Genomic DNA, 25,480 nt, shown 5'->3' with positions numbered 1-25,480 from the left:
GGAAGTGAAAAAATGTGGATCGGTGCATCCCTAATTCTTACTGATTGTATGAAAACAAAAACTTGAGGATATTTCCAGAGGCAGCCCTTTGTGTAATGCTCTGGGCTGGTACCGGCATCATTAGCTCATATGTTTTAGAGCTGCCCAAAGCTATCAATATACTGGAAATATTGTTTTTATTAAGAATACTGCATATGCTTATTGATTTAGATCCCTTGATGGTGGTTCTAGGAATTGTAGAGTCAAACATAGTTAAAAACAGTGCAGAACATAGTATGGTTTTATTCGTCAATCTACTCTGGGGATTAATGTTATTAAATTGGAAACACCACACCAACACATATAAATCTGATAAGGGATAATGACATTTTTGGTTCGAGGGAAAATTAGTTTCTCCACGAAAAATAACGATGGTGAAAGTTAAATTGGTTACATTAGTACAAGTAATAAGTAAACTAAGAAAATTAATAAATGAACACCGTGTTTAGGTATCCATTAACTCATTTTATGAAAAGGGGTTTCCGAGGTCTTGCCTTAATAATATAACGGAAAGTTACGTGTCAGTGACTTTTTAGTCAGTTAACAGTTAGAGCATTATACTTAAGACTAAATTATCTAGTTCAATATATTGAAATCTCTACACTGCATAAAGGTATTAAGATATTACAAACATTAACATCATGATTTTCTCTATAAAGCTATTTTGAAATAATGTGTGAAAAGCCCTATACAAATAAAATCGACTTGGCTCACAATAAGAAAACAGCAGTTTCAGCAAAAATATGGATCCTGGCTCAAGACAGGAATGTAATTTGGGAAATTAAGCAGTCCAAATTTTTGTAGCATACCACCTGAAAAAAAGTTTGAGAACCACTCTTTTAAATCAAGTAAAATCTAGTAGCATCTCACATAGTTATCTAGCACTTACTCCAATTATTACAAGATGGTTCTGAGAAATTAAAAGAATGGAAAGAAATAAAAAGCACAGTTTCCTCTCACAAGCCTTCCTCTTTTATAAGAGGATGTCACACAGAAAACGACAAAAAAAGAAAAGAGAAAAGGTCAGAATATAAGACCTTCACAGAACAAAGAGTCTTCACCCAGTGTTCTGTGTACAAACTAATTCCACTTGTGCAGAATGTAAGCATTGTGAGGTGCATTGCACACGTGTTGACGGGTGTGACCAGACAAAAGGCGGAGGAACATTTTTTGCAAGGGGGAGAGGGTGGGGAGGGCCGAGTGGTAGTAGGTGGTGGTGGGGGGGGGTCAATGACTGTGGGCCTGAGCAAAAGGGGAGGGTACAGCATAAGTGAAAAAATATTTAAGCTGCATCCGCTGCAGGCCCTCGGTGTGAGCAGACATTTGATTCTGAAGAGCAGAGAAGAGACCTTCCCGGAAAATATTCTAAAGTTTTACACTTTCTAAAGAGTTCATACATTTTTCTTGTGCCACTGTAATCTGACAAACATTCGAGAGAGCAACACAGCCAGGATCGATCAGCATCTTCCTCAAAGCAAGAGCACTCTAATTTTGTCCATACATAAGAATAATGAAAAGCATGAAGATGACAGCTACAGCATTGACTCTTTTACTTCTAGTCCTGGGTAACGCCATGGCTCAGGGTGGCCTCAAGAAGAACTTGGCAACAACCAAATCGGCAAAACCAGCACAATGCTGTGATGAGGTGCGCACCCTGAAGGTCCAGGTGGCCAATCTGAGCAGCATGTTGGAAGAAATGAACAAAAAACAGGAGTCTGATCTTATGAAAGTTGTGCGACAGATGATGGAGCTGGAAAAGCTTAACCAGCAGCACGAGGCCCGTGTCACAGAGGCAGAGAGCAAATATTCAGAAATCTACAATCAAATTGATATCATGCAACTGCAGGCAGCCCAGTCTGCACCACAGCAGAGCACTTCAGGTAAGTCTTGACACAGATAACTCGAACACTTGCTTGAAAGCTTCTTTTTAAGCGCACACCATGTGTTATTCTACTCTCTGGAGGGTCACAGGTCACATATGTGGGCTGTTGACTTACCTCAGAGCGTCAGTGATTGTCCTTTAAAGTCATTTGAAAGATTGTAAATATGGCTTGGGAATTATTCTAGTTATAAGTATGGTACCCTGTATATTCTTTACCCAGGCATTATTCATCATAAAAATAAACCATCTTTACAGCAAAATCAAGCAAGTATTAGCAGAAGACTGTTGTACTATTCTCTTTATTTAGACCATTTCATTGAATTTAAATTACATTGGCAGCCATTCACAACTCACTCCACACCGTTGGGGAATAGAGGGTTTTTTCTGAATTCATTCTTTGAATGAATTCACAGTTTTTCCTGCGAAACTGCATTTCAAAAATTAACTTTGGAAGCAGACCTCTACTTTGGAATAATGGATAACCGCTCTATTATCATGGTACACTATCCACTAAGCATCAAGATTACAGTAACACGAGATTACAATACTGTAACACGAGACAAGAAAAGCAGAGAGGAAAATAAAAACAAAAGGTTTGTGTAGTTTCATCTGGACAAAATGCTTCAATGCATTTTTCTTTAGACACACGTTTTCATTTGGAGAAACTTTAACATAGTTGTACCCAAAGAGCTGTGAAATGTCTGGGCAGCAGTTGGAGGCAATTAGTAGGTAATAATACAGGACAGTTACCTTGTGCAGGAATGTCTGGCTTTACAACAGTAGCCAAGTCACAGCAGGTAATTTGTGCTTCTTACTCTGAACCCACAAGAATGAAGGAGCACTTTCCCCTTAAAACTATTAATCTTTCAAACCAGATAGAGATGTTAAATGAAGTATGTTGCAAAGCTGTAATTTTATTTTTCCTTTTTCCTAGCGGCAACCATGCACATAGTGAAGCTTTGTTAGGAATGTGCTAGTTTCACAGACACAAGTCTATAGTCAGCAGGACTGCACACTAAATTAAGATTCTTCAGTTGGTTTGAAGGTGGATCCTTATGGATCCCATTAGGTTTAAATCCTTTGTTTTTCAAAAGTACCTGGTTTTTGATACTATAAACCAAGGAATTCTCTCTTTTTTAGATGCAATCTATGATTGCGCATCCCTATACAGCAAAAACTACAAAATTTCTGGAGAGTATAAACTACCAAAAGATGACTTTCTAGGAACACCTGAACTGAATGTAAGTCTGAATCTTCAAACAGGTAGCAACTTCAGTTTAACAGAAGATGTATCATTAATCCCCATATTATTTCTTCAGGTATATTGTGACATGGATAACAATGGTGGTGGCTGGACTGTCATTCAGAGACGCAAGATTGGTCTGACAAGCTTCAATCGCGACTGGAAGCAGTACAAGAATGGTTTTGGTACAATCCGTGGTGATTTCTGGCTCGGCAATGAACACATCTTCCGTTTGACTAGACAGCCCACAGTGCTGAGAATAGAGATGGAGGCAAGTATGCAATATTAGAATTAATGTGGAATCACACAAAGGAACACCTTATTAAAGGTGATCCACATTAAGAAATATTAATCCATGAATAATGCTTAAAGAATGACATATGAGACATTTTGCAACAAATTTTTTGTTAATATTCTACTAGGACTGGGAGGGTGAGATACGCTACGCTGAATATGGCTTCTTCACAGTGAGTAATGAGATGAACAGCTACAAGCTTTTCATCGCCAACTACAGCGGGAACGCTGGCGACTCTCTGCGTTACCACAATAATACCAACTTCAGCACTAAGAACAAAGACAATGACAAGTGTGTGGACAACTGCGCACAACTTCGCCAAGGTAAAAAGACACACCCACCAAACATGTTTTTGCTGTGCTAATGAATTTCATGATTTAACCATAACAGCTTTATTTCACAGGTGGGTACTGGTACAACTGCTGCACTGACTCCAATCTGAATGGTGTGTTTCACCGCTATGGGTCACATACCAAGAATTCAGATGGCATCTCTTGGTATGGATGGCATGGACCAAACTATTCACTTAAACGGGTGGAGATGAAGATCCGGCCCCAGAGCTTTGTACCTTAAAGACTTGCCCGAACCAAACTTATGTTCCTGCTCACCACTAAACTTTGGATCAACATAATCTACAGCTTAAACTGGGAAAACATTTCAGGGGGAATGCATTTGTAAAACAGTTTTTTAAGACTAAATATGTGATAAACGATGTTTGATTGTAAATTGCATTTTATACAAGGTATTTATCTCTTAAATATTTTATTTTCTTCAGCCTTTTATAGAGGATTTTATGCACATGATCAATGAGTACAGCAAGACTAAGGCAACAAGCTGATGTAAGCCATTCATACAATATGTTCGATTTTGTAAAATTACAAACAATTTGACAGTTCAGAGACTTTACGGTAAATTCACTGGTAGAGTAAAATGAACTTTGTAAAATGTAAAATTATGTATGATTAATAAAATGTATTTTAAAAAATAATATTTTTTTCTTTACCTAAATTGTGTGTCTGCATTCGTGCAAAATGAACCAAAAAAAAAAAAACTAGGGGTACTAAAAGTACTTGTCTTGACTGTCAAGAATGGCCTCACTATTCAAGTGACATTGTCAAGATCAGGTAACAACTATTACAGACAAAATAATATAGCGCAATCACTTTGGTTATGCAGATAGCATGGCCATAAACATTGAAAAGGCAAACACAAAAATAAAAAAAGATAACATGCAAAAAGATAACAAATATCAATCAGCAAAGGGTGAAATCTCATCAAGAAACAACCACAGCTATTAAACTAAAAGCATAAATCTATTAATTCCTTGCACAAATACCCAAAACCTGGGTCAACATAACTAAACACATTCCACATGATTTAACTGGTGCAGAATCACTGGGCATTTTGTGAGGTCCAGATGAGGTTACACTTCCAGGAACTGTTTGGCCTTAAATGACCTTTTAGTGCACTAGCGGACTTCCCGTGCCCAACTGGTTGACACATTGTTTCTGAAAGAGGATGTCATATAAGGCCTGGCAAGAAAGCTTAGCTTAAGTTTTTATTGAGTTCTTAATAAAATACTGATCTAAACTCTGCATATAATCTTGTTTAAAAGAAGAAAATAAATTTCTTTAAAGTTTTACAGCTAAGGGGTTTGCCATTCAAGAGCCCCTATGAGAAGCAGCCAAGCAGAAACTGTGCTTGTGAATGTACAAATTTGTTCAACAGAGAGCACCGTTTAACACTTAAATGCAAAGCAAATTTTATCATCATCAAGCACAGAAAAAATATATATATACCAGGGCAATAAGCAAATGGACACTGCCACTTACAGTATTTAAAAATGATTTAAGTTGAAAAGGAACCATTAACCATTTGATTAACATCATGACATTGCAGACCCTTATGACCCTTACGAGGTATTTGTTTATCTTGCAGGTATATGTCTTGGGCAATAAAACCAAGAAGTAATTTTCAAAAGACAACATTGTGACTTATTTTACTATAATCACATTGTTATCATTTAATTTGACAAGCAAAAAAAAAAAAAAAGCCTGATCACAAGTCACAAAAAACAAAATTAGCCTTTTTCTCTAATGTTCTCAGCATTGCTTAGCGTCTTTGTTCTTTGCCACACAAAATAATATTACACTGACAAAACAAACAAGACCAAACAATACCAAGGACTCAAGACACAGAACTCAACAAGTACCAGGACGGAGGACTGGCTCAGTTTTCAAAGTGTATTTGAAATTCCAAGAGAAAACACCTTATTACCAATTCAAAGATGCATTATTTTGACAAAGGTGGGCCAAATTAAAGGGTCACTTCAGCGCTGGGAAGATGAATGTGTATTTAAACTGTCATTTATGTAGTAGAAATGTGAAATTATTTTTGAATTTGGTGCCTTCTAGACTGAGAAAAGACAGAAAATGTATTTTTGTCTCATGTGGATGAAAGACAACAACTTCCAGAATGCACTTGCTTCGCTGCCCTACGAGGCCACTCCCTACACCGCCCCCAGCGTCGTTTTTATCTTCATAATAATACAATAATTTTGTTCAGTTAGAGAATAAACACTACAATTAAAAACTGAACGTGTCTTTTCAATGAAGTGTGAGTGAGCCGAACGAAAGTCACAGGACAAACACAGCAGGAGGAGTCAGATCTTATTCAGCACGAGAGGGAAGTAGTAGCTGAGGTAAGCGCGGCTGTCATTCTCAGCGCGTGTCCAGTCTGGCGCGTTTTCTGAACGCATATGGAAGCTAACCTTTCATAGGAATTAATTGAAAAGTTGAAACACTTACTTTGCTCCGCATCGCTCCGTTATGAGGTTGAGCCGCGAGCGCATTTACATTCTGTGCATAAGATCTCTTCCCTGTGGGCGGGTTGAAAACATGTGGAACAGCTCCATCTACTGGCTGTAGTTTTTAGCCTCCGGCCAAAAAATCCTCCGATGACGCAAAATTACGATATTTGCGTCATCGGAGGAATTTTTCCAGAAATAAAATGCATAATTCTCTTGTCTCAGGGGAATATGAGGGCGGAAAGTACCATAATTCAAATATACTACAGGGTTTCTACTGATACAAAGCTTAATGCTAAATCACTGAAGTGACCCTTTAAGTAAAAAACATCAACACTGGCATACACAGAAATGGACATTCCAATTAACTGCCACAGAACCACAAACAATATTAAAACAATACTGAATCTACCTGGACAACTAAACAAAATATCACAAACTAATCAGGAGGCGCATTAAATATAAAGCATGTTACTGACAACAAAAATATGCACTTTCATAACGCTGAAATAACAGGGTGCTAGGTGCTGTCTAACATAGTCCTTCTTCAAACATGCAGACGACCTAAAGAGAAAATGTTTGCCAATTTGGGAAATTAATTATACATTTGGCAAAGGGGCTTACTTCTTTGGCGGACAAATTGGGGCATGAGAGCATAAGGTGCACTTAAGATGACATCATCTTTTAAGTTAAATGATATATAATAAAGTATACTCATAGCTTCAGGTTTGGATAATAATGTAGACATTAACATGGCAAGTACTTACAAAGGACAGAGCCATCTGACTGACATATAAGATAAATATACCAGTGTTAGGACATTTATTTTTCAGTAATAACAGTTTATGTTTGCTGCAATCAACCTAATGTAGATTATAGCTTCTCAAAAAAAGATATAACTTTGAAATGACCAAGGAAGTTGAACTAAGACACTGGGTGCCATCGGACTAAAGAAATCTCTTTGAAATTTGAGACACTTCATGATTTGATGCTTACACTTTTAAAGCTGCAAAATATGTTGAGTGCATACTTGTAAACAGTGCAAGGGGACAATTTAAATATACAACATAGGTCTGTGTAGTTAAAAATAAGCTCGTTAGAGAAAAAAATCGGACTAAATTCAGATTCTGAATTCAATAATTCCCAAAAAACATCCATTGTCAAAAAAAACCAAGAAGTACTTATTCCTATGATCTACCAGTAGTAGGTGGCAATGCAATTTTTGTTTTTATGTAGTTAATTTGAAACAGTTTTGTGTCATACATAAATTACATGAGTTTGTGTAAATGGAGACTATTTAAAATTTTGAATAAACTATCCCTTTAAGTAAAATAAGGATTTTTACAATTATAATCTAACACAAACTAAACTAACTGAAATGAAATTAAGCCATATAGGCATCAAGACTATCCTCAGACTTTAAAAGTGTGTGTCCTACCTGATCAGAGATTCTAAAATGAGCGGTGAAGGGCCCTTTTGAAACTCCAGTTCCTTGTAGTGCAGGGCCTTTGCATAGGCCCGACATTTAGCAGCTCTCTCCCCCAGCAGAACAATCCCATTGTCATCTCTCAAAGGAAGTGGGCCCTAACAAAATACAGAAAAGAAAGATTTTAGATATAGAAAAGAAGAACAAAATGGAACAGGATTTTAAACAGGCCAGAACAGAGCATCTAGACCATAAAATGTTTATATAACAGACCCTCACTGAGTAAACTTTTCATTTCACAGCTCTCAAACTTTACTGGCCATTTGCTATGTCACCACCAAAGGGTGTGAGCTGTATTTGTTGTGCTGGAAAAAAACTGAACAAAATGTTCCATTCATTCGGACTTCAACACAATGAGATCATTCTAAACATGGAAAGAAATGTAATCGTCCAAGTGCGCAGGAGAAGAACAAACTACAGTGCTCCTTTCAGGCTTAATCATGGAATGATGAACATTTATTAACATGAGTGACCTCTCTGGATAGGATACAGAAATAGAAAAGAAAAAAAAAATCAGTACATCTTGCATTTAGGTTTTTTATATATATATATATATATATATATATATATATATATATATATATATATATATATATATATATATATATATATATATATATATATATATATATATATATATATATATATATATATATATATATATATATATATATATATATATATATATATATATATATATATATATATATATATATATATATATATATATATATATATGTATATGAAGAAAAAACTTCAAGCAGTAGCCTTTATTTGCAAATGCTATAGAATGAAGAGAGAATTGCTGTATTTATGCCTTATTTTCAGATGTTTTAAAAAAGCCTTAACTCTCCTGGCTTGCAGGGTTAGTTATATGATCAAACGATGTGGATCTGGCATTCAGCCTGCTGTCATTAGTCTAAAGACTATAGACTTCATTACTGACCTTATCGCTGTGCTCCATGAATTCTGCAAGATTGAGCAGCGTCTGTGTGACTTCAGCAATATCCTGAGAAGTCAGAGCAAGCTCAATACTGCGTATCAGTTCATCCTGTTGGTCTTCACTCAGCTCTGACCAGCACGATAAGAATGCAGCATTAAAAAGATCCCTGCAGAGAAGAGACAACATACAAATAGGCTTTGATAATTGTGCAGGGTTATGTCCAAACAATAGTTGGTACATATTACTTCTGACCACAAAATCTACCCAGGTTTTTTCTGTGGTATTGTCCATGAAACATTTAGCAAAAATGGTTGTGCTGCTATTTGAATGAGCACTCTGCTGTCACTTTGTCAGCCTATCACTGCAGGTATGATTACAGATTTAACTGCTCCTGAATGTTTCATTAAAAAGTGTTTGATGTGTGTCATTTTACATGTTACCCAGACCGCCCATTCCTGTCCAAGTTAGCGGTTCTTGCCAAAATAGAAAATACTCCCAGAATTAAGGCTACTCAAAATGTTGGCAAATTCTACAAAAATTATGAGTTTCTGAAATGGCACTTTAACAGATGAACAGAGACAGAGGAGATAAGGTTTACCTAGCGAGTGGTATATATGTCTGCGCCAGAGACCAGCAGGAGCGCAGGGCAGGTGAGGATGATTCTTTTAGCAAGACCACACTGAGACGTCTCAACCACTCCAGCCAGTCATCTTTTGACACCTTTCTGGCTGCACCCCAAGCCTGCACATAGCAGAAACAGGACAATTAAACAGATTTAAAAAAAAAATAAAAATAATAAAATAAAAAAAAACAAACAAACAAACACGTGAGCTCTGTTCTAGTTATTTGCCTCAAAGCCTTTTACATAGAGAGCTGTCTTCTGGAACTGCATATGTGACTGATTTGAAATGCTCTATTAAAAGACACCAACTTCACCACACAAATAATGCTACTCACATAAAGTCCCCTCTGCTCACCAAGACTGCATTTATTTGATCCAAAATTCAAGCAAAAACAGTAATATTGTATAAATAAATAAATATACAGTGAGGAAAATAAGTATTTGAACACCCTGCTATTTTGCAAGTTCTCCCACTTAGAAATCATGGAGGGGTCTGAAATTGCCATCGTAGATGCATGTCCACTGTGAGCGACATAATCTAAAAAGAAAAAATCCAGAAATCATAATGTATGATTTTTTTGACTATTTATTTGTTTGATACAGCTGCAAATAAGTATTTGAACACCTGTCTATCAGCTAGAATTCTGACCCTCAAAGACCTGTTAGTCTGCCTTTAAAATGTCCACCTCCACTCCATTTATTATCCTAAATTAGATGCACCTGTTTGAGGTTGTTAGCTGCATAAAGACACCTGTCCACCCCATACAATCAGTAAGAATCCAACTACTAACATGGCCAAGACCAAAGAGCTGTCCAAAGACACTAGAGACAAAATTGTACACCTCCACAAGGCTGGAAAGGGCTACGGTGGAAATTGCCAAGCAGCTTGGTGAAAAAAGGTCCACTGTTGGAGCAATCATTAGAAAATGGAAGAAGCTAAACATGACTGTCAATCTCCCTCGGACTGGGGCTCCATGCAAGATCTCACCTCATGGGGTCTCAATGATCCTAAGAAAGGTGAGAAATCAGCCCAGAACTACACGGGAGGAGCTGGTCAATGACCTGAAAAGAGCTGGGACCACCGTTTCCAAGGTTACTGTTGGTAATACACTAAGACGTCATGGTTTGAAATCATGCATGGCACGGAAGGTTCCCCTGCTTAAACCAGCACATGTCCAGGCCCATCTTAAGTTTGCCAATGACCATTTGGATGATCCAGAGGAGTCATGGGAGAAAGTCATGTGGTCAGATGAGACCAAAATATAACTTTTTGGTCATCATTCCACTAAACGTGTTTGGAGGAAGAAGAATGATGAGTACCATCCCAAGAACACCATCCCTACTGTGAAGCATGGGGGTGGTAGCATCATGGGGGTGTTTTTCTGCACATGGGACAGGCTGGGTCTTCCAACATGACAATGACCCAAAGCACACAGCCAGGATAACCAAGGAGTGGCTCTGTAAGAAGCATATCAAGGTTCTGGCGTGGCCTAGCCAGTCTCCAGACCTAAACCCAATAGAGAATCTTTGGAGGGAGCTCAAACTCTGTGTTTCTCAGCGACAGGCCAGAAACCTGACTGATCTAGAGAAGATCTGTGAGGAGGAGTGGGCCAAAATCCCTCCTGCAGTGTGTGCAAACCTGGTGAAAAATTACAGGAAACGTTTGACCTCTGTAATTGCAAACAAAGGCTACTGTACCAAATATTAACATTGATTTTCTCAGGTGTTCAAATACTTATTTGCAGCTGTATCATTCAAATAAATAGGTAAAAAAATCATACATTGTGATTTCTGGAATTTTTTTTTTTAGATTATGTCTCTCACAGTGGACATGCACCTACGATGACAATTTCAGACCCCTCCATGACTTCTAAGTGGGAGAACTTGCAAAATAGCAGGGTGTTCAAATACTTATTTTCCTCACTGTATATTATATATATATATATATATTTATTAGGGCTGGGCAAATTAACGCATTAACACGGGCGATTCATTTTTTCAGCTCAACGCATTAAAAATATTTAACGCAAATAACACAGCATCCGTTTTTATATCCATTTTTGCCTAGCGTTACATGATCACGCTCCTATTCATGTAAATGCTTCCAAGCGCGACAAGACACAAGAGAACACGCTGTATGTCAATGTGTGTGTGTGTGTGTGTGTGTGTGTGTGTCTGTGTGTGTGTGTGTGTGTGTGACAGAATCGCGTCAGTCTCCTGCTCACATCGAGTTCTCTTTTGCTCTTGAACAAACAATAACAACAACACAGAGAATTTTGAGTATTCTCATATTAGGAGTCTTAAATTAGTTAAATGACGTCTTAAATGAACTTAAAGAGTTGTGAGGAAATGAGATCCGCGTCATGTTCGTCAGCGGCCATTCTTAAAGTGACAGGAGCACTGATGATGCCTGTCATTGATGTTCATCATAGAACAACGGGAACAGAGAAAATTGTAGCTTTAATGATGATTAATCTATATTTCATTTATTATTTATGCAGTTAAGAAAGGTGTTTGATAACTATTACATTTCTGTATATGTCTAACAGGGAAGACCACAGGTAAAAATAACATTTATTATAATGGGTTTATGTAAAGATTGTTTTAAGTTCACTTAAATTAAAAGTTGTTTTTTTAAAGCCTAATAAATGTTGAAATTGGGAGCTTTCAGTTATACTGTAATGTAACGTCATTAATTTTTCATAGAGACTTTAGTATCAGTGATACTGGCCTTCATTCATAAAAAGATGCCATTACAACACATATTTAAAATATACTGTCTTTAAATTGTTTCTACATTAATTTGGAGAGTAACTGAAATTACAATATCAAAATATTAAAAACTTAAAGAGCACCTATCATGGAATTTTGAAATTTACCTTTCATGTAGTGTGTAACATAGATCTAAGTGAACAAAAACATCCTGTGATAGCTTGAAATATGACAGTGCACCGTATATATAGTTATTTTCTTTCAAAAGTAAGAGTCGACTCAGAGTCATTTTTAAAGGGTAACTAAACCCCTGCTCAGAGCTTAACTCCACCCTCTGGCAATTTTCAAAAAATGCTGGAAAAGTGGGCAGAGCCCGGCGGACACAGAGGGGACGAACCGAGGGCGGGGCTGAGCGGAGGGTGTGCACCTGAGACCCGCAGGGACGGGGTTGATTGACAGCTGTCAGACTCGCGAGTCGCAAAGATGGAGAATGACTGGAGTGACGCCAGCTTTGCAGCAGAGCGGTCATTTCTCCTACCTTCACCTGAAGTGGAGGAGGGTGGATTGTCTGTAACAGACACAAACCCGGAGCCTTATCAATGCGAGCCGCTGCTCAAACTGCGTTAACTCCCGATGCCGACGATGCTAGCGAAGCAGCCGCGCAAGAGAACCGACCTAATCTATCTGCGTCCGCGGCAACCACTTGCGTGTCAGGGTTTGAAAGCGCGTCTCATGTATGAAAATGATCTGTACACATGACGGGCGGCAATAATATCGCAAGAAAAGCCTGACGTGTACTGACAACTGCATTATTTAACCGTATTTTCTTCAATACAATGTTAAAGCAAGTGGCAAGTGAGTTTCATTCATAATGTTTCTACTTCATGTAATATGACAGTTCATACTGGAGTGAAGCCGTTCTCATCATGTGATTGGGGGAAACATTTCTGAGGGCGTGGTAAGCTCGTGCTAGGGGCGCGGATAGTGAGCCGTTGGAGGTACCATCCTACGTCACGATGTACCACAACGTCCAATAGGAAAATTCAACTGCAGTAGCCACCGTTCAACCTTAAGAGGGCAGCACTTTGGCGGTTTTACACCATATTTTATAGAATTAAAACACTTTATACTCAAATGTCAAAACATTTACTCGAATCAATGAACAGCATTAATAAAGCCCCAGTATTACAGATCATTAACTAAAAAAAGTTGGTTTAGGGTTTAGTTACCCTTTAAGAATCGTTAGAAGACCGAAGCTTTTTCTCTGACTAGATGACGTCAACTTGTCAAGTTATTTGAATACGATACGCCCACTTATTGCGCTCCAAGACGCCAGTGAAAACTAGAAAACATCATGGCCACGAGACGCTGTGTTCTGAAGTGCGACTCAAAAGCAAACTTTTTTCATCTGCCCAAAGATGAGCATTTGAAGACTAAGTGGCTTGAAGACAAACCATACATCGTCGCGATTGAGTGTTTATTATTAGTCGTCAAATGTATGTTTCGCGATCTCAGGAAGCTTTTATTATGGACTTTTATTATGGCACATGGTATCTTCTTCGTCTGTCTGTACCATATATGGATTACATGTGCACAGAGCGCCCTCCGGCTGCCAGTATGAATTGAAAACAACACATAAGAGACTCAATCGCTCATGATTAGGCTATTTCTGCCCATTTTGAGGAAGTATTGAATAAAAAATACTCCTCTGTTTAGAAATTTGACACAGACATATGAGAATCTATCAATATGTCTCCTCATCTGCACACTTTTGAACTAAAAGCCCTGAGGGATGTTGATTTGTCGCGAGTCTTCGTGAGGAGTTTTTTTATGAATGAGATCAGCTGAGGCTCATATTACAATCAAACAGTACAGACGCGGTTTTCATATTCATAACTCCTGACACATATTAACAAATTACTGTCATTATAAGACTTTGATGGGCGTTCCGTTTCCGAAAATATCTGCACAGACTATACCAATCACAACTGACTGGGTCATCTGACCAATCACCGCAGATTAGCGTCACGTAAAGGCGGGGTTTTGAAAAGTGAATCACTAAAGGAATCATTTGAGAATCGCTGTCAAAACAGGTAAAAATAAATGCATATTATAAGAAAACTAAAGTCTTTTTTGTCATTGCATGCATGCAAAACTGTTGTTGGGGACTTCTAAAACAATATTTGGAACATTTTAAATGCCATGATAGGTGCTCTTTAAAATATTAAGAACTTGCGATTAATCACGCGATTAATTACAGAAAAATATTTGATTAATTCAGGGTTTGTTTTAATCGATTCGAATGAATGAATGAATGAATGAATAAATAAATAAATAAATGAATATATATATATATATATATATATATATATATATATATATATATATATATATATATATATATATATATATATATATATATATATATATATATATATATATATATATATATATATATATATATATATATATATATATATATATATATATATGTTCATATCAACAAAATAAACATTTGTGTGTTTTATTTAAAAAATGAAGACAATAGCCAAGACAGTCCATCCATGGGTGAATGTTCAACATTTAGGCAATCGAAAACTGGTGAATGTGATGGTGGAGAAGATAGTGGAAAGACAACTCAGGCAACACATGTAAATGATTATGATGTGTTCATGAATCACAGAGAACAGACAGTCCCTTCAACAGTGTGCCCCGAAAGACACAAAACAATCTCTGTCTGAAAAGAATGATCAAGTCTGGTGTTGAAGACCGATGTAGCTATGTTTCAAACCATCCAAAATACAAAAAAATAGAAAGAAATATACTGGGCATGACTTTAAGGGGACTAATTTATTCCTAGTTGTAAATACTTTCCCGTTTTGTACAAACGTAGGAACGAGTTAAATTTATTTTATGAAAGATTCAATTTCATAATTTCAATACGTGATAAATGAGCGCTCATTCAACCAGTACACCACACACAATACCATTGTGTTTAAAAAAAAAATTTGTTGTGGGTGAGAACATTATAAAGTAGATATTATATTCAGATTTCCAACAGTAGAGCCACAGTTCGGGATGTCTGATATTATTGGACTGGTCTGCTTCAATATCTACATACTTATGTGAACGTTCCTTTAATCTATTATTGGCACATGTAAACGTTAACCACAAACGATCCAATATGTGAATGTGAAGTTACTAAGGTTACACATTCTACAAACCTTCTGCAGAGCAGTTGTGCTGACGTGCAGTTTCTTCATCGGTCCAGATTCGACCGGGCCACTAACCAGAGTGTCGCTTTGATTACCACGTAATTGTCTATGCTGAAATATTAAAGGGTCCTCTTCCTCTTCCGCCAAAGTATAGCCCTGAGAAAGAGAGACACATGTCAGCAAAGCCAAATCAAATACAAACACACAAATAAATCTACATGTGTGTCAGCTCGAAAAAAACTAAATTCCCAAAACTTTCCACAGATAGGTTACATAGGACTTGAAATATAGTCAAATGTTTATTTTTTAACAAAAGGTCTACTGTATGTACAGTGTTGACCACTGATTTGTGTGAACATTTACTAGCAACATATATAAACAAAATAAATTAAAAAATATTTCATTATAAAATTCTTTCATTATAAAATAATTTAAAATATTTTCTACAACAAACTGAATATACAAAAATATTTTAAGGTTATACTGATTTTACACACCAAACATTTCAAACATATCAATGCATCAATTCAGCATCTATAACATCAAATGTGTGCCTTCATGCTTAAAAAGAATTATGGGACAGCATCTATTTAGGTTTTGTTGGCAAAAGGAGGCTGAAATATATTTGTAATTATACTACGGGCTGTTGAACGCTTGACTCTGATTGGCTGACGAACATTCTAAGGTGCATAATTATTTTCCTGAAAACGCACTGCTAAAGCAGTTCTTGACCACATAACCGTATTTCACTTCGCCAAATTATTTCAGTCATTTAAAATGTCCTTACAGTAGAAAAAGAACCAAAACCCAATAAAAGCAAATATATCTAACAAACAATAAGACACACAGTACACAGTACAGACACGTGCTCACACACATGGAAACATTCACACATGCAGAGAAACTGCATGTCAGCTCTACTCCACAATTATCAAAAACAATAGGTTACTGTTGTAACCCCGGTTCTCTGAAACAGAGTGGAGAGATCCACCTATGGGAAGGGCATCCGTACCTGACCTCTGCAGAAGCATCCTATTGCACAAAGGCCCCACCCCTTACCTGCAGGCATATATAGCCTGCATACGCTACTGTACATCATTAAGTATATTCGCTTCTCTTGCGGCAAGCTGGGCAAAGCTGGTGGATCTCTCCACTCGATGTTTCAGAGAACCGGGGTTACGACAGTAACCTATTGTTCTCTTTCATCATCTCGTGTTCGAGATCCACCTATGGGAGAGTCATGGACAGCTCCCTGATTGCCCAACACACTCACAGTGAGGTCCTGTTTAGCCAGAAAAAGACCCCAAGGGGGCTTGACGATGTCTCATTATCATGAACCCGCCACACCGACGCACACACGTAACTGCGGTGTGAAAGCAGGACATGAAAGAAGGCAGGGTTATTAAGACCCCACCCCCAAAACAGAATGTGCTACCGAGGTTCTGGTGACATCCAGCCTATAGTAACGCACAAACGTATGGGGAGAAGCCCAACTGGCAGCAGAGCAGATATCCTGCAGTGATACTCCCCTGAACAGAGCCCAAGAGGCGGCTAAGCCCCTCGTGGAATGAGCTCTGATGTCCCCTGGGGGTTGCACTCCCTTTGATTCGTAAGCCAAAACTATGGCGTCCACAAGCCAATGTGAAAGGCGTTGCTTAGACCGGGGATCCCCTTTGTGGGGAGGAGCCCATGAAACAAAGAGTTGGTCACTCTTCCGGAATGCACTGGTCCTTGCCAAATACGTCTGTAACGCACGGACCGGACACAGGGCATTCAACCGTTGAGCCTCCGCGGAGGAAAAGGGCGGAGGGTGAAAAGCAGACAGCTCTTACACCTCCAATGTGAACGCAGGGAAACATTTCGGCATGAAGGCTGGATTAGAATTAAGAAAAACTTTATCTACACCCAGAGAGAATTTAATGCAAGAGGTGTGAACCAAGAGTGCATGTAACTCACTGACACGTTTGGCTGACGCCAAGGCCAAGAGCAAGGCTCTCTTGAAGGACAGCAACTTTAGGGAAATATTCCCTCGAGGCTCAAAAGGGAATGAGACAAAGCTTCCAGCATCATGGAGAGGTCCCATTCAGGGATCATTCTCCTAATGACTGGCAACAAGTGACGGGCACCCTTCATAAATCTGCGGATTAGAGGATGCTGCCCAACCGTTGAGCCCTCAAAACCCACATGACAAGCAGAGATAGCTGCCAGATAGACCTTAATAGTGGAAAAAGACCTCCCCTTATCCATAAGGTCTTGGAGGAAACACAAAATATCAGAAACTGAGCACTGATATGAAGTGAGACACTGCCCATCACACCACTCATTGAACACTTGCAACTTACAGCCATATAAGGACCGTGTAGAAACGGCCCTGGCATTCTGTATAGTAGCTGTAACAGAGGGATTAACTCGGCCGGCCATGGAGATTTGGCCAACCGGGCATCAGAATGAGAGACAGGCGCCTCTCTCTCACCCTGGCCAGTGTGAGAATTATCAGGCACACGGGAGAAAAGGCATACAGCAGCACTCTGGGCCACGGGTGGGCCAATGCGTCCACCCTGAGGGGCACGTCCAAGTCCTTTAGCGAGAAGAACGTAGGACAATGGCTGTTTTCGCGAGAGGCGAATAGATCAACGGATGCCTGTCCCAATCTCAGCCATATCATGTCTACTATCTGAGGATGGAAGCGCCAATCTCCGAAGAGCTGGTTACCCCTCGATAGAAGATCCGTGCCTCTGTTCAGAATCCCTGGAACATGAGTCACGCGTAACGACAACAAAAGTTGCCTGCTCCATACCAAAGGCTTGTTAGCCAGGGCATGAAGCTTCGACGAGTGCACGCTGCCTTGACGGTTGATATAAGCCACTGCAGTTGTATTGTCGCAGTGTACGAGCACATGATGTCCCTGCAGACGAGGCAGAAAATTATTCAGAGCCTTCCAAATGGTCAGAAGCTCTAAATAATTGATGTGCTCTACCCTCTTGGGTGGCCACCCAGCTTGTTAAGGACGCATCCGTCCAACTTTCCGCAACATAACCGTCCCCAGAGGGGCTCCTTGTGCGTAAAAGTCCACGCTCTTCCAGTGGCGCAGAGCTGCGGTGCAGGTGCGCGTCACGGTCACAGAACGACAAAGATTGTGTAACGGCACGAGGGGTAAACCGAGAGTGCATGTAACTCACTGACACGTTTGGCTGATGCCAAGGCCAAGAGCAAGGCTCTCTTGAAGGACAGCAACTTTAGGGAAATATTCCCTAGAGGCTCAAAAGGGAATTGAGACAAAGCTTCCAGCACCATGGAGAGGTCCTATTCAGGGATCATTCTCCTAATGACTGGCAAAGAGTGACGGGCACCCTTCATAAATCTGCGGATTAGAGGATTAGAGGGTCGATGTTGAGACGAGCGGCCGCTCGTTCACATACATCCAGGAGGATGGATTGAGGCAAGGCCGCAGGGGTGCCAGCCTGGGGTATACCAGAGGGCGGGATGGCCTCCTCGTCCTCTGAAACCCTGAGAAGGCCCGCATTGTCGTTGTCACTGGACCCGGCCGGATCGTCGGCGAGTGGGGGGTTGCCCTCTTCGGGGAACTCAGGATTGGGCTGGTCAGCCCAGACAAAAGCAGTCGCGCACCGGGAGGTCCCTGGTGGTGCCCTGACATCGCCGTGTCCCACATCTGAGTCTGAAAAGTCGAGCTTGCCGTACTGGGTAGAAGCAACTTTAAGGCGGCGTCGCAGGAGTTTCTTCGGCAGCACTAGGCAGTGACTGCAGTTCTCCATGGCTTCTTGCGCGTGCTTGAGGCCCAAGCAAACCACGCAGAAAGGGTGAAGATCCTTAGCGGCGATAAGAGCACCACACGCGGCCGGGTAGGTCCGTGATGAGCTATTGCCGGAAGAAGCAGCTTAATTAGAGAGCGACATATCGGCGAAAAACTCAGAGAAATCCGTGGTGGCAGCCGTGGGACAGGAAAGACGAGTGAGAGCGCGGGCAGCTCCGAGAGCAGACACAGAGAAACTGGCAGAATAGAAACTGTCACGCCCGGCGGAGGCTGATCTTAAGATATTTCCTCCTGCAGACAATAAGTGAGCAGCCCTAATTCGACCGAACTGTGTCAGTGCAGAGATCGAGAGAAGCGAATGTCAACTGATGTACAGTAGTGCATGCAGGCTATATATGCCCGCAGGTAAGGAGTGGGGCCTTACCGGACATTGGCTGTGCGCTTCTGCCTGTCTTGTCAGACTTGGTGCAATTGGATGCTTCTGCAGAGGTCAGGTACAGATGCCCTTCCCATAGGTGGATCTCGAACACGAGATGATGAAAGAACTAATAGTTTCTCACCTGAAAAGCTAAATGAAGCAATTAAACTTACAGCTTTGCTATTAGTAGAGAAGATGCTGCCAAACACTGTTGAGAGCTGTAGAGACTGAGGCAATTCACAAAGGCTTAATCTCTCTCTCTAATAACTGAGATAACTGCATATCAATGGATCAAGCCTCTGTTACTAGCTTTAAAATGATGTTTTGGAATTAGCAATGCAGGTTTGAGATGAGATGCATAAGAAATTAGTCCTACACACAAAAGCGCCTAAAGGACAAAAACCTGACGAATGTCTTGAAATAAAACATCTGAAAAATGTCTTAAAGTGTGGTAGCCATAGCATAAGTTGAATAATTGACCGTTGAATTATTAGAAAATAATGCACAATCGAGGCATTTCCACCAATTATTTTCTAATAATTGAACAGCCTGTCTTCAATTGTTTGTTCTTGAAAAAGGGGCAAGAAACTTTCTTTTACACCAGCATTACATGTTGGTAATTCTATGTCAGTAGGAAATATCATGCATGTCAAAGACAAGATTAGATATGGATGCCAAGAGGCCATGTGCTGGAACAGGAAGTCTGGGTTCACTAGCAAAGAATGAGTGGTGGTTCACAGGGGGCCAAATTCAGGAAACGGAGGCAGGCTTCTCCGCCAGAACACAAGTGGTGGTTTGTTTCAGACAAGTTGCTCTAACAAGAACAGGACTGAATAGTCATCAGGGCCCTCTTTTATGTAGAAAAAAAAAAGTATGTTTTTACAAAGAAACATTATATCCACAGACATTATATCCAGTGGAGAGGGTAGGATGCTGACCTTGACAATTCGACAGATGAGCACATCGTAGCGCTGGTGATTGATGCGATGTTTCAACATCACTTTATTTACCATAGGAATGAAGATCTGGTACTGTAAAAGAAATATGCAGACAAAATATTTTTCATACTAATACAAATATTCATGTCAACACTACTTAAACCCACTACTTTATTTAAAAAGTTAAATATTAATAAAAATATTAAATTAAATTAAAACAAATACAAAGCCTTCAAGTATTTTTCAATCACTGCAAGTAAACACTGCTTCATGTTAAAAAAAAAACAGCAAAAAAAAAAGGAAAACAAAGGGGAAAAAACAAGTACCACATGTGTTTTGACTTAAGTCATTGTACTCAGTACTAGCATTGTAGAAATATTTGTAAAGTTATTTTTATTTTATTAAATTAACTTGGTAGCAGTACTTCTCACATAAAGGCTTTTGAGTATTGGGAGTGAATGAGTGCACATGTGTGTACATGTGACTAAACCCCATCAACTAGTAAGTACACAAAGTGTTGTTCATCTAACACAGGAAACTGAGGATTGTGGCCTGCAGTGATCAAAGGAATCAGAGCTTGTGTCTGGTGCTCATGGTAGCCACATGTTGACTGGTAATTTTAAAAGGGTTTTAAGAGGAATAGTTAAAGCAATGACCTCATCCCTCTCTCTGAATGGAAACCTCTTTGTGCATTACATTAGAAGACGCTAGGAAATAATTAGAGGGCTACTTCAGAACACAATGACATAAAACTATGAGAATTATGGCAAAAAACATTTTTATAGTTTATTTCCAAACGATGAGGACAGCATTATAGATCCACTCCCCAGACTTGAACTAGGCTTAGAGATTGTACCTTTTTGCCAAGCTGAAAGACTAGTGAGGACAGCGTGTCCATGGAGGTGTTCCTCAACTCTGGAGTAACGTCGAGAGTGCGTACAATGGGATGAATTATTCTGGAAGCATAATCCGTGAAGTCTAAAGACTCAGTCAGGCGATCTAAAGTCTCCAAAGCAACCCTAAACACCAAAAATAAAATAACCAAGTGTAAATAAAACCATTTATTGGCATTTTGTCACATTTAAAGAATTGTAAAATAACTAGTGATAGACTGATATATTGGCCAGTATTTAGACATTTAAAAAATATTTGGTAGCAGAAACCATGTTGTCTTGGCTGATTTACAAAAGTGAACATTGTTCACACAAATGTGTTCATAGATATCAGAAATTTATAATTAAAAAAACAAATAAAGTCAAAATACATAAATGTCTTATGCCTATTTTTCTTTCTTTTTTAGTGTTTATTTTATTGCAGCAAATGTGTAAATCTCATTTGCTTTTTTAAAATGATATGACATATACATTTTCATTTGGCCGCCCTGCTCTCTATATTGGCATTGGCCTCTACATAGCTTACAAAAAAAAATTTGTATCAGTGAAGGAGACACGATCTGGTTAATTGTTTGAGGTTTTAAAGCCAAGTTGCCAAATGTAAAGACATAGAAAGCACTAGCAACACACCTGCACTGTGGTGCAGCCAACACAATCAAGCACATTAATAAAATACAATCTGTGTCTACCTTTCTACCTTTAAAATTCTCTCTTTAACTCAGCCCAGCACTTTTTCAGTAAAACAATACAGATTCTTGTCTGTGAAAAACATTTAACTGAGAGTAAAAAGCTGGCCAAAGCCACATTGTTAATGTGATCCTGTATTCATAGATTCTAGGGTTACCTGATTTGCATCCATCCTTACCACTTCTGCGAAAACACTCTCACTACCTCAAATGACCTATGCCCACATTTTAAGTCAACATGAAATAAAAATTAAACTTTAATATATGTTCTTGATCTCACTGTTTATCAGTGCACATTATTCCAAAGAAAAAAAAAATCTCTGAAAGAAATGTCCTTTTTTGACTGCTTATGTACATAAACAGCAAAATAACTATTTAGGCATTATTTAAAAAAAAATGAAATAATGCAGTTTCACTGCTTTACTGGTTTGAATAACACTTTTTTCACATAAGAAAAATAATTTCTTATGGAGCTTGAACAGGGCAGACGATTTTCATACTGACTTGCGGGCCTGCAGGGGGACATCAGGGGCATCAAATAGTTTAACTACGGGAGGCAGCAGTAGGTGGAGGTAGTCATCCAGGTTAGCTCCAAACAGCTGGATGGCCATGAGCATCTAGGAAACATAAGGAAGAAAATTGCCTGAAAACTGTGAAACTGGTGCAACAAGAAAAACAGTACATCTCTGGAAAAAATAAAACTACCATCTATCCATCTACAAAGCAATGAACACATCAAAGCATTTGTTTTAACCCAATAGCAAACCACTAATCTCATATTTCTTTGTCTTTTATCCACAAATGAGGAAAGCGAAAAAAGTGCTAATAGGAAAGCTTAACAGTATTAGAAACAGTAACCAGCAAGTAAGGTTTAGTGGAGGGTCAGTTATACATCATGGACTTCACACAATTTATAACAAGCTTGCCTCATTTTGCCTCAACTTAAAAACAGACAATTTATTTTTATTTTTTTCATATTCATATGAAATGTGACTCGAGGATATTTTTCCGACGGCAGTCAAAAAAACAAAACTGCAAACCAGTAAAAATAAATACATAAATGAGACATTGCTATGAGGAGGCCATCTTTAGAATAAACCAAAACAAAATCTTGACAGCGCAGCTCACATGAATGACTAAGCTTTTGTTTTCTTATTCATCCCATAACAACTAGTAGGCAGTTTAAGAGCTCCTTTAGGGTGACCTTAGTGCTCCCAGTGATGCAGGCGGTGGCTATGGGCTCTCCAGGCATGCAGAGAGAAGACTCATGTGGATGTAGGAATTACTGAATTACTTGAGTGGGATATGTGGTTTTGGCCTGGAGCTACACACATCTGTCAGAGGCTGAAGACTGGCAGAGAAAATGTCTAATGATTAAGGGGCTCGGGAAGCTCTGATATCCATGACTTTATTTTGAAGTGTAAAGAGGGATTATATACACACACATAAACTATATTGCCAAAAGTATAGGGACACCCCTCCAAATCATTGATTTCAGGTGTTCTAATCACTTCCATGGCCAAGCACCTAGGCATGCAGACGACTGCTACAAACATTTGTGAAAGAATGGGTCGCTCTCAGGAGCTCAGTGAAATCAAGCGTGGTACAGCGATAGGTTGCCACCTATACAATAATTCAATTCGAGAAATTCTCACAACTAAATATTCTACGGTCAACTGTTAGTAGCATTATAACAAAGTGGAACCAATTGGGAACAAAAGCAACTCCGCCACGAAGTGGTAGGCCACGTAAAAGCGGTGTGAGCGCATGCTGAGGCGCACAGTGCACAGAATTCACAAACTTTCTGCAGAGTCAATAGCTACAGACCACCAAACTTCGTATGGCCTTCAGATTAGCTCAAGAACAGTGCGAAGAGAGTAGGGCTGTACCAGAATATTCGTTCGATGGGTTGGTATTCGATTTTCAAATTTGGGATTCGAATATTCGGGGGGGGGGGGGTTCTTTCTTTTTTCGCACACACCTGGCATCCTCTCGAAACGGTTCTCATTCACGCTTGCATAGGTTTACACTATAACATCTGGTGAAATAAAATACTTTTTTTTTTTTTTACAATTATTTTATAGCCTAGCAGTTTTTAATAGGATGGACAGTTGAATAGGAACTAGGGATGAAACGGTATGGAAATTTCGAATCACGATTATAGTGACCCAAATTATCATGGTTATCAATATTATCACGGTTTTGTTCAAATGACATGAAAGTGTAGCCTGACAAGCCAAACCCACATCAAGATGTTGGGGTCTTGAAACTCACCATTGACAGGGCTCAATCCAAGGGGTGGGATAAACGGTTGTCTTTCAAATTCCCTCTGCACGCAATTGGATAGTGCCATGAGCGCCACAACCAACCAGAGCAAAGAAGAAGGTGAAGCCGAGCTAACGTTAGTTGATAGACTTTCGCCGTATCCGGTAGGCAAAACTTTGAATACATCTTTTCTTAAAGGATTAGTTCACTTTTAAATAAACTTTTGCTGATAATTTACTCACCCCCATGTCATCCAATGTCCATGTCGTTCTTTCTGCAGTCAAAAAGAAATGAAGGTTTTGGATGTAGCGACTATGAGTCAGATAAAATAACTCAACGGGGAACTGAATTAAAATGAAAGACTCGAATGATACTATAATTTATAAATAATTCAGAATTAATGTTTACACCTTAACTTATTCGTCCGCCAATATGTAAGAACTTAAAGGGGGCTCTGTTAAAGGGAAACATGTATATTTAGCTCAAATGAATGAATTAATGAATTCATAGGGAATTTTGAGAGTCTATTTTACAGCCGAGCAAATGACTCTTCCGGTGTTCATTTGAACGGGCCGTAAATATCAACTCTGCAGCGGATATTAATATCCGAACAATAGTGAAACACTATTTAACAGCCAGGTAACTTAGATCGGCAGTTCAAGACATTAAATTGATGAGCACATAACACAAGAACAGTTATCTTTGAATACAAACAGAACTTTATTGATTACTCTAACACATCAAACTAATATCGAACATAAACACACGCACTCGCACATTCACACGTTGCAGAAAGGAAGGTGAGGAAAAGAATAAGTTCTAAGAGAGAGAAATTATGAAATCCTAAGCAATCTATGCATTTATGAAACAGGACCTAAAGAAACCATTGATCAGAAATGTAACCTATCGTTTCTTAGGCAGGGGTATTACATTTGATCTAATGCACCAGTTCAGCTCGGAATCAAGAGGCACTACTTGCGTTTGTGTCTCGTGTGTCGTCTGACAAGGGGGTTCCCTTTTTCCTGGCTGGACAAGGGGTTTTCCCGGGTCTTTGATTTGCTGAAGGTCTGGTCGACGTCTTGGGAAGCCAATCACGTGGCGTGTTGGCGGCTGGATGAAAGTCTTGTGGGCGTTGTTTGAAGTTGGAGCGCGCTTTTGGAGACTCGTTGATAAACTTTTGCGGCGGAACTTAACAGAACCCGAGACTTAACGGAAATAAAAAACTTTAAGTAAAAGAAAGGAAAGTGAGAGAAAAGCAGATGGCC

General features: G+C 39.1%; 2 protein-coding genes across 3 annotated transcripts in view; one reads left to right on the top strand and one right to left on the bottom strand.

The window, feature by feature from the left end:
• The window catches only part of mtor (mechanistic target of rapamycin kinase), a 479,149-nt gene that overhangs the window by 219,530 nt on the left and 234,139 nt on the right, over positions 1-25,480 (bottom strand). The window contains exons 22-28 of the mRNA XM_079827620.1: positions 22,455-22,567; positions 21,228-21,390; positions 20,372-20,464; positions 15,253-15,399; positions 9,293-9,435; positions 8,698-8,860; positions 7,704-7,849 (exon numbers count right to left, since the gene is read on the bottom strand). Coding sequence (XP_079683746.1) covers positions 7,704-7,849; positions 8,698-8,860; positions 9,293-9,435; positions 15,253-15,399; positions 20,372-20,464; positions 21,228-21,390; positions 22,455-22,567 — 968 coding nt within the window. The remainder of the gene's footprint in view (positions 1-7,703; positions 7,850-8,697; positions 8,861-9,292; positions 9,436-15,252; positions 15,400-20,371; positions 20,465-21,227; positions 21,391-22,454; positions 22,568-25,480) is intronic.
• On the top strand, positions 1,065-4,464 carry angptl7 (angiopoietin-like 7). 2 transcript variants are annotated; one of them, XM_079826835.1, is made up of 6 exons: positions 1,351-1,513; positions 1,599-1,919; positions 3,062-3,162; positions 3,241-3,435; positions 3,587-3,782; positions 3,863-4,439. In XM_079826835.1, the coding sequence occupies exons 2-6, from the start codon at positions 1,613-1,615 to the stop codon at positions 4,030-4,032; spliced, it is 969 nt and encodes a 322-aa protein (XP_079682961.1). In that variant the 5' UTR covers positions 1,351-1,513; positions 1,599-1,612; the 3' UTR covers positions 4,033-4,439. The 2 variants fall into 2 exon arrangements, with proteins under 2 accessions (XP_079682960.1, XP_079682961.1); XM_079826834.1 differs by having other exon boundaries at positions 1,065-1,919; positions 3,863-4,464.

The sequence above is a fragment of the Gobio gobio genome, assembly GCF_949357685.1.
Source record: "Gobio gobio genome assembly, chromosome: 10".
NCBI classification, from domain to species: Eukaryota; Metazoa; Chordata; class Actinopteri; order Cypriniformes; family Gobionidae; genus Gobio; species Gobio gobio.
Note: the sequence above shows the minus strand (reverse complement) of the source record. Positions and strands in the feature narration are given on the sequence as shown.

Bases quoted from the DNA above. Each gene is read 5' to 3' on its own strand.
- angptl7 (XM_079826834.1), top strand. From the start codon at position 1,550: ATGAAAAGCATGAAGATGACAGCTACAGCATTGACTCTTTTACTTCTA. The intron at 3,163-3,240 runs GTAAGTCTGAAT...TTATTTCTTCAG, and splicing joins TAGGAACACCTGAACTGAAT to GTATATTGTGACATGGATAA. The intron at 3,783-3,862 runs GTAAAAAGACAC...TTTATTTCACAG, and splicing joins CTGCGCACAACTTCGCCAAG to GTGGGTACTGGTACAACTGC.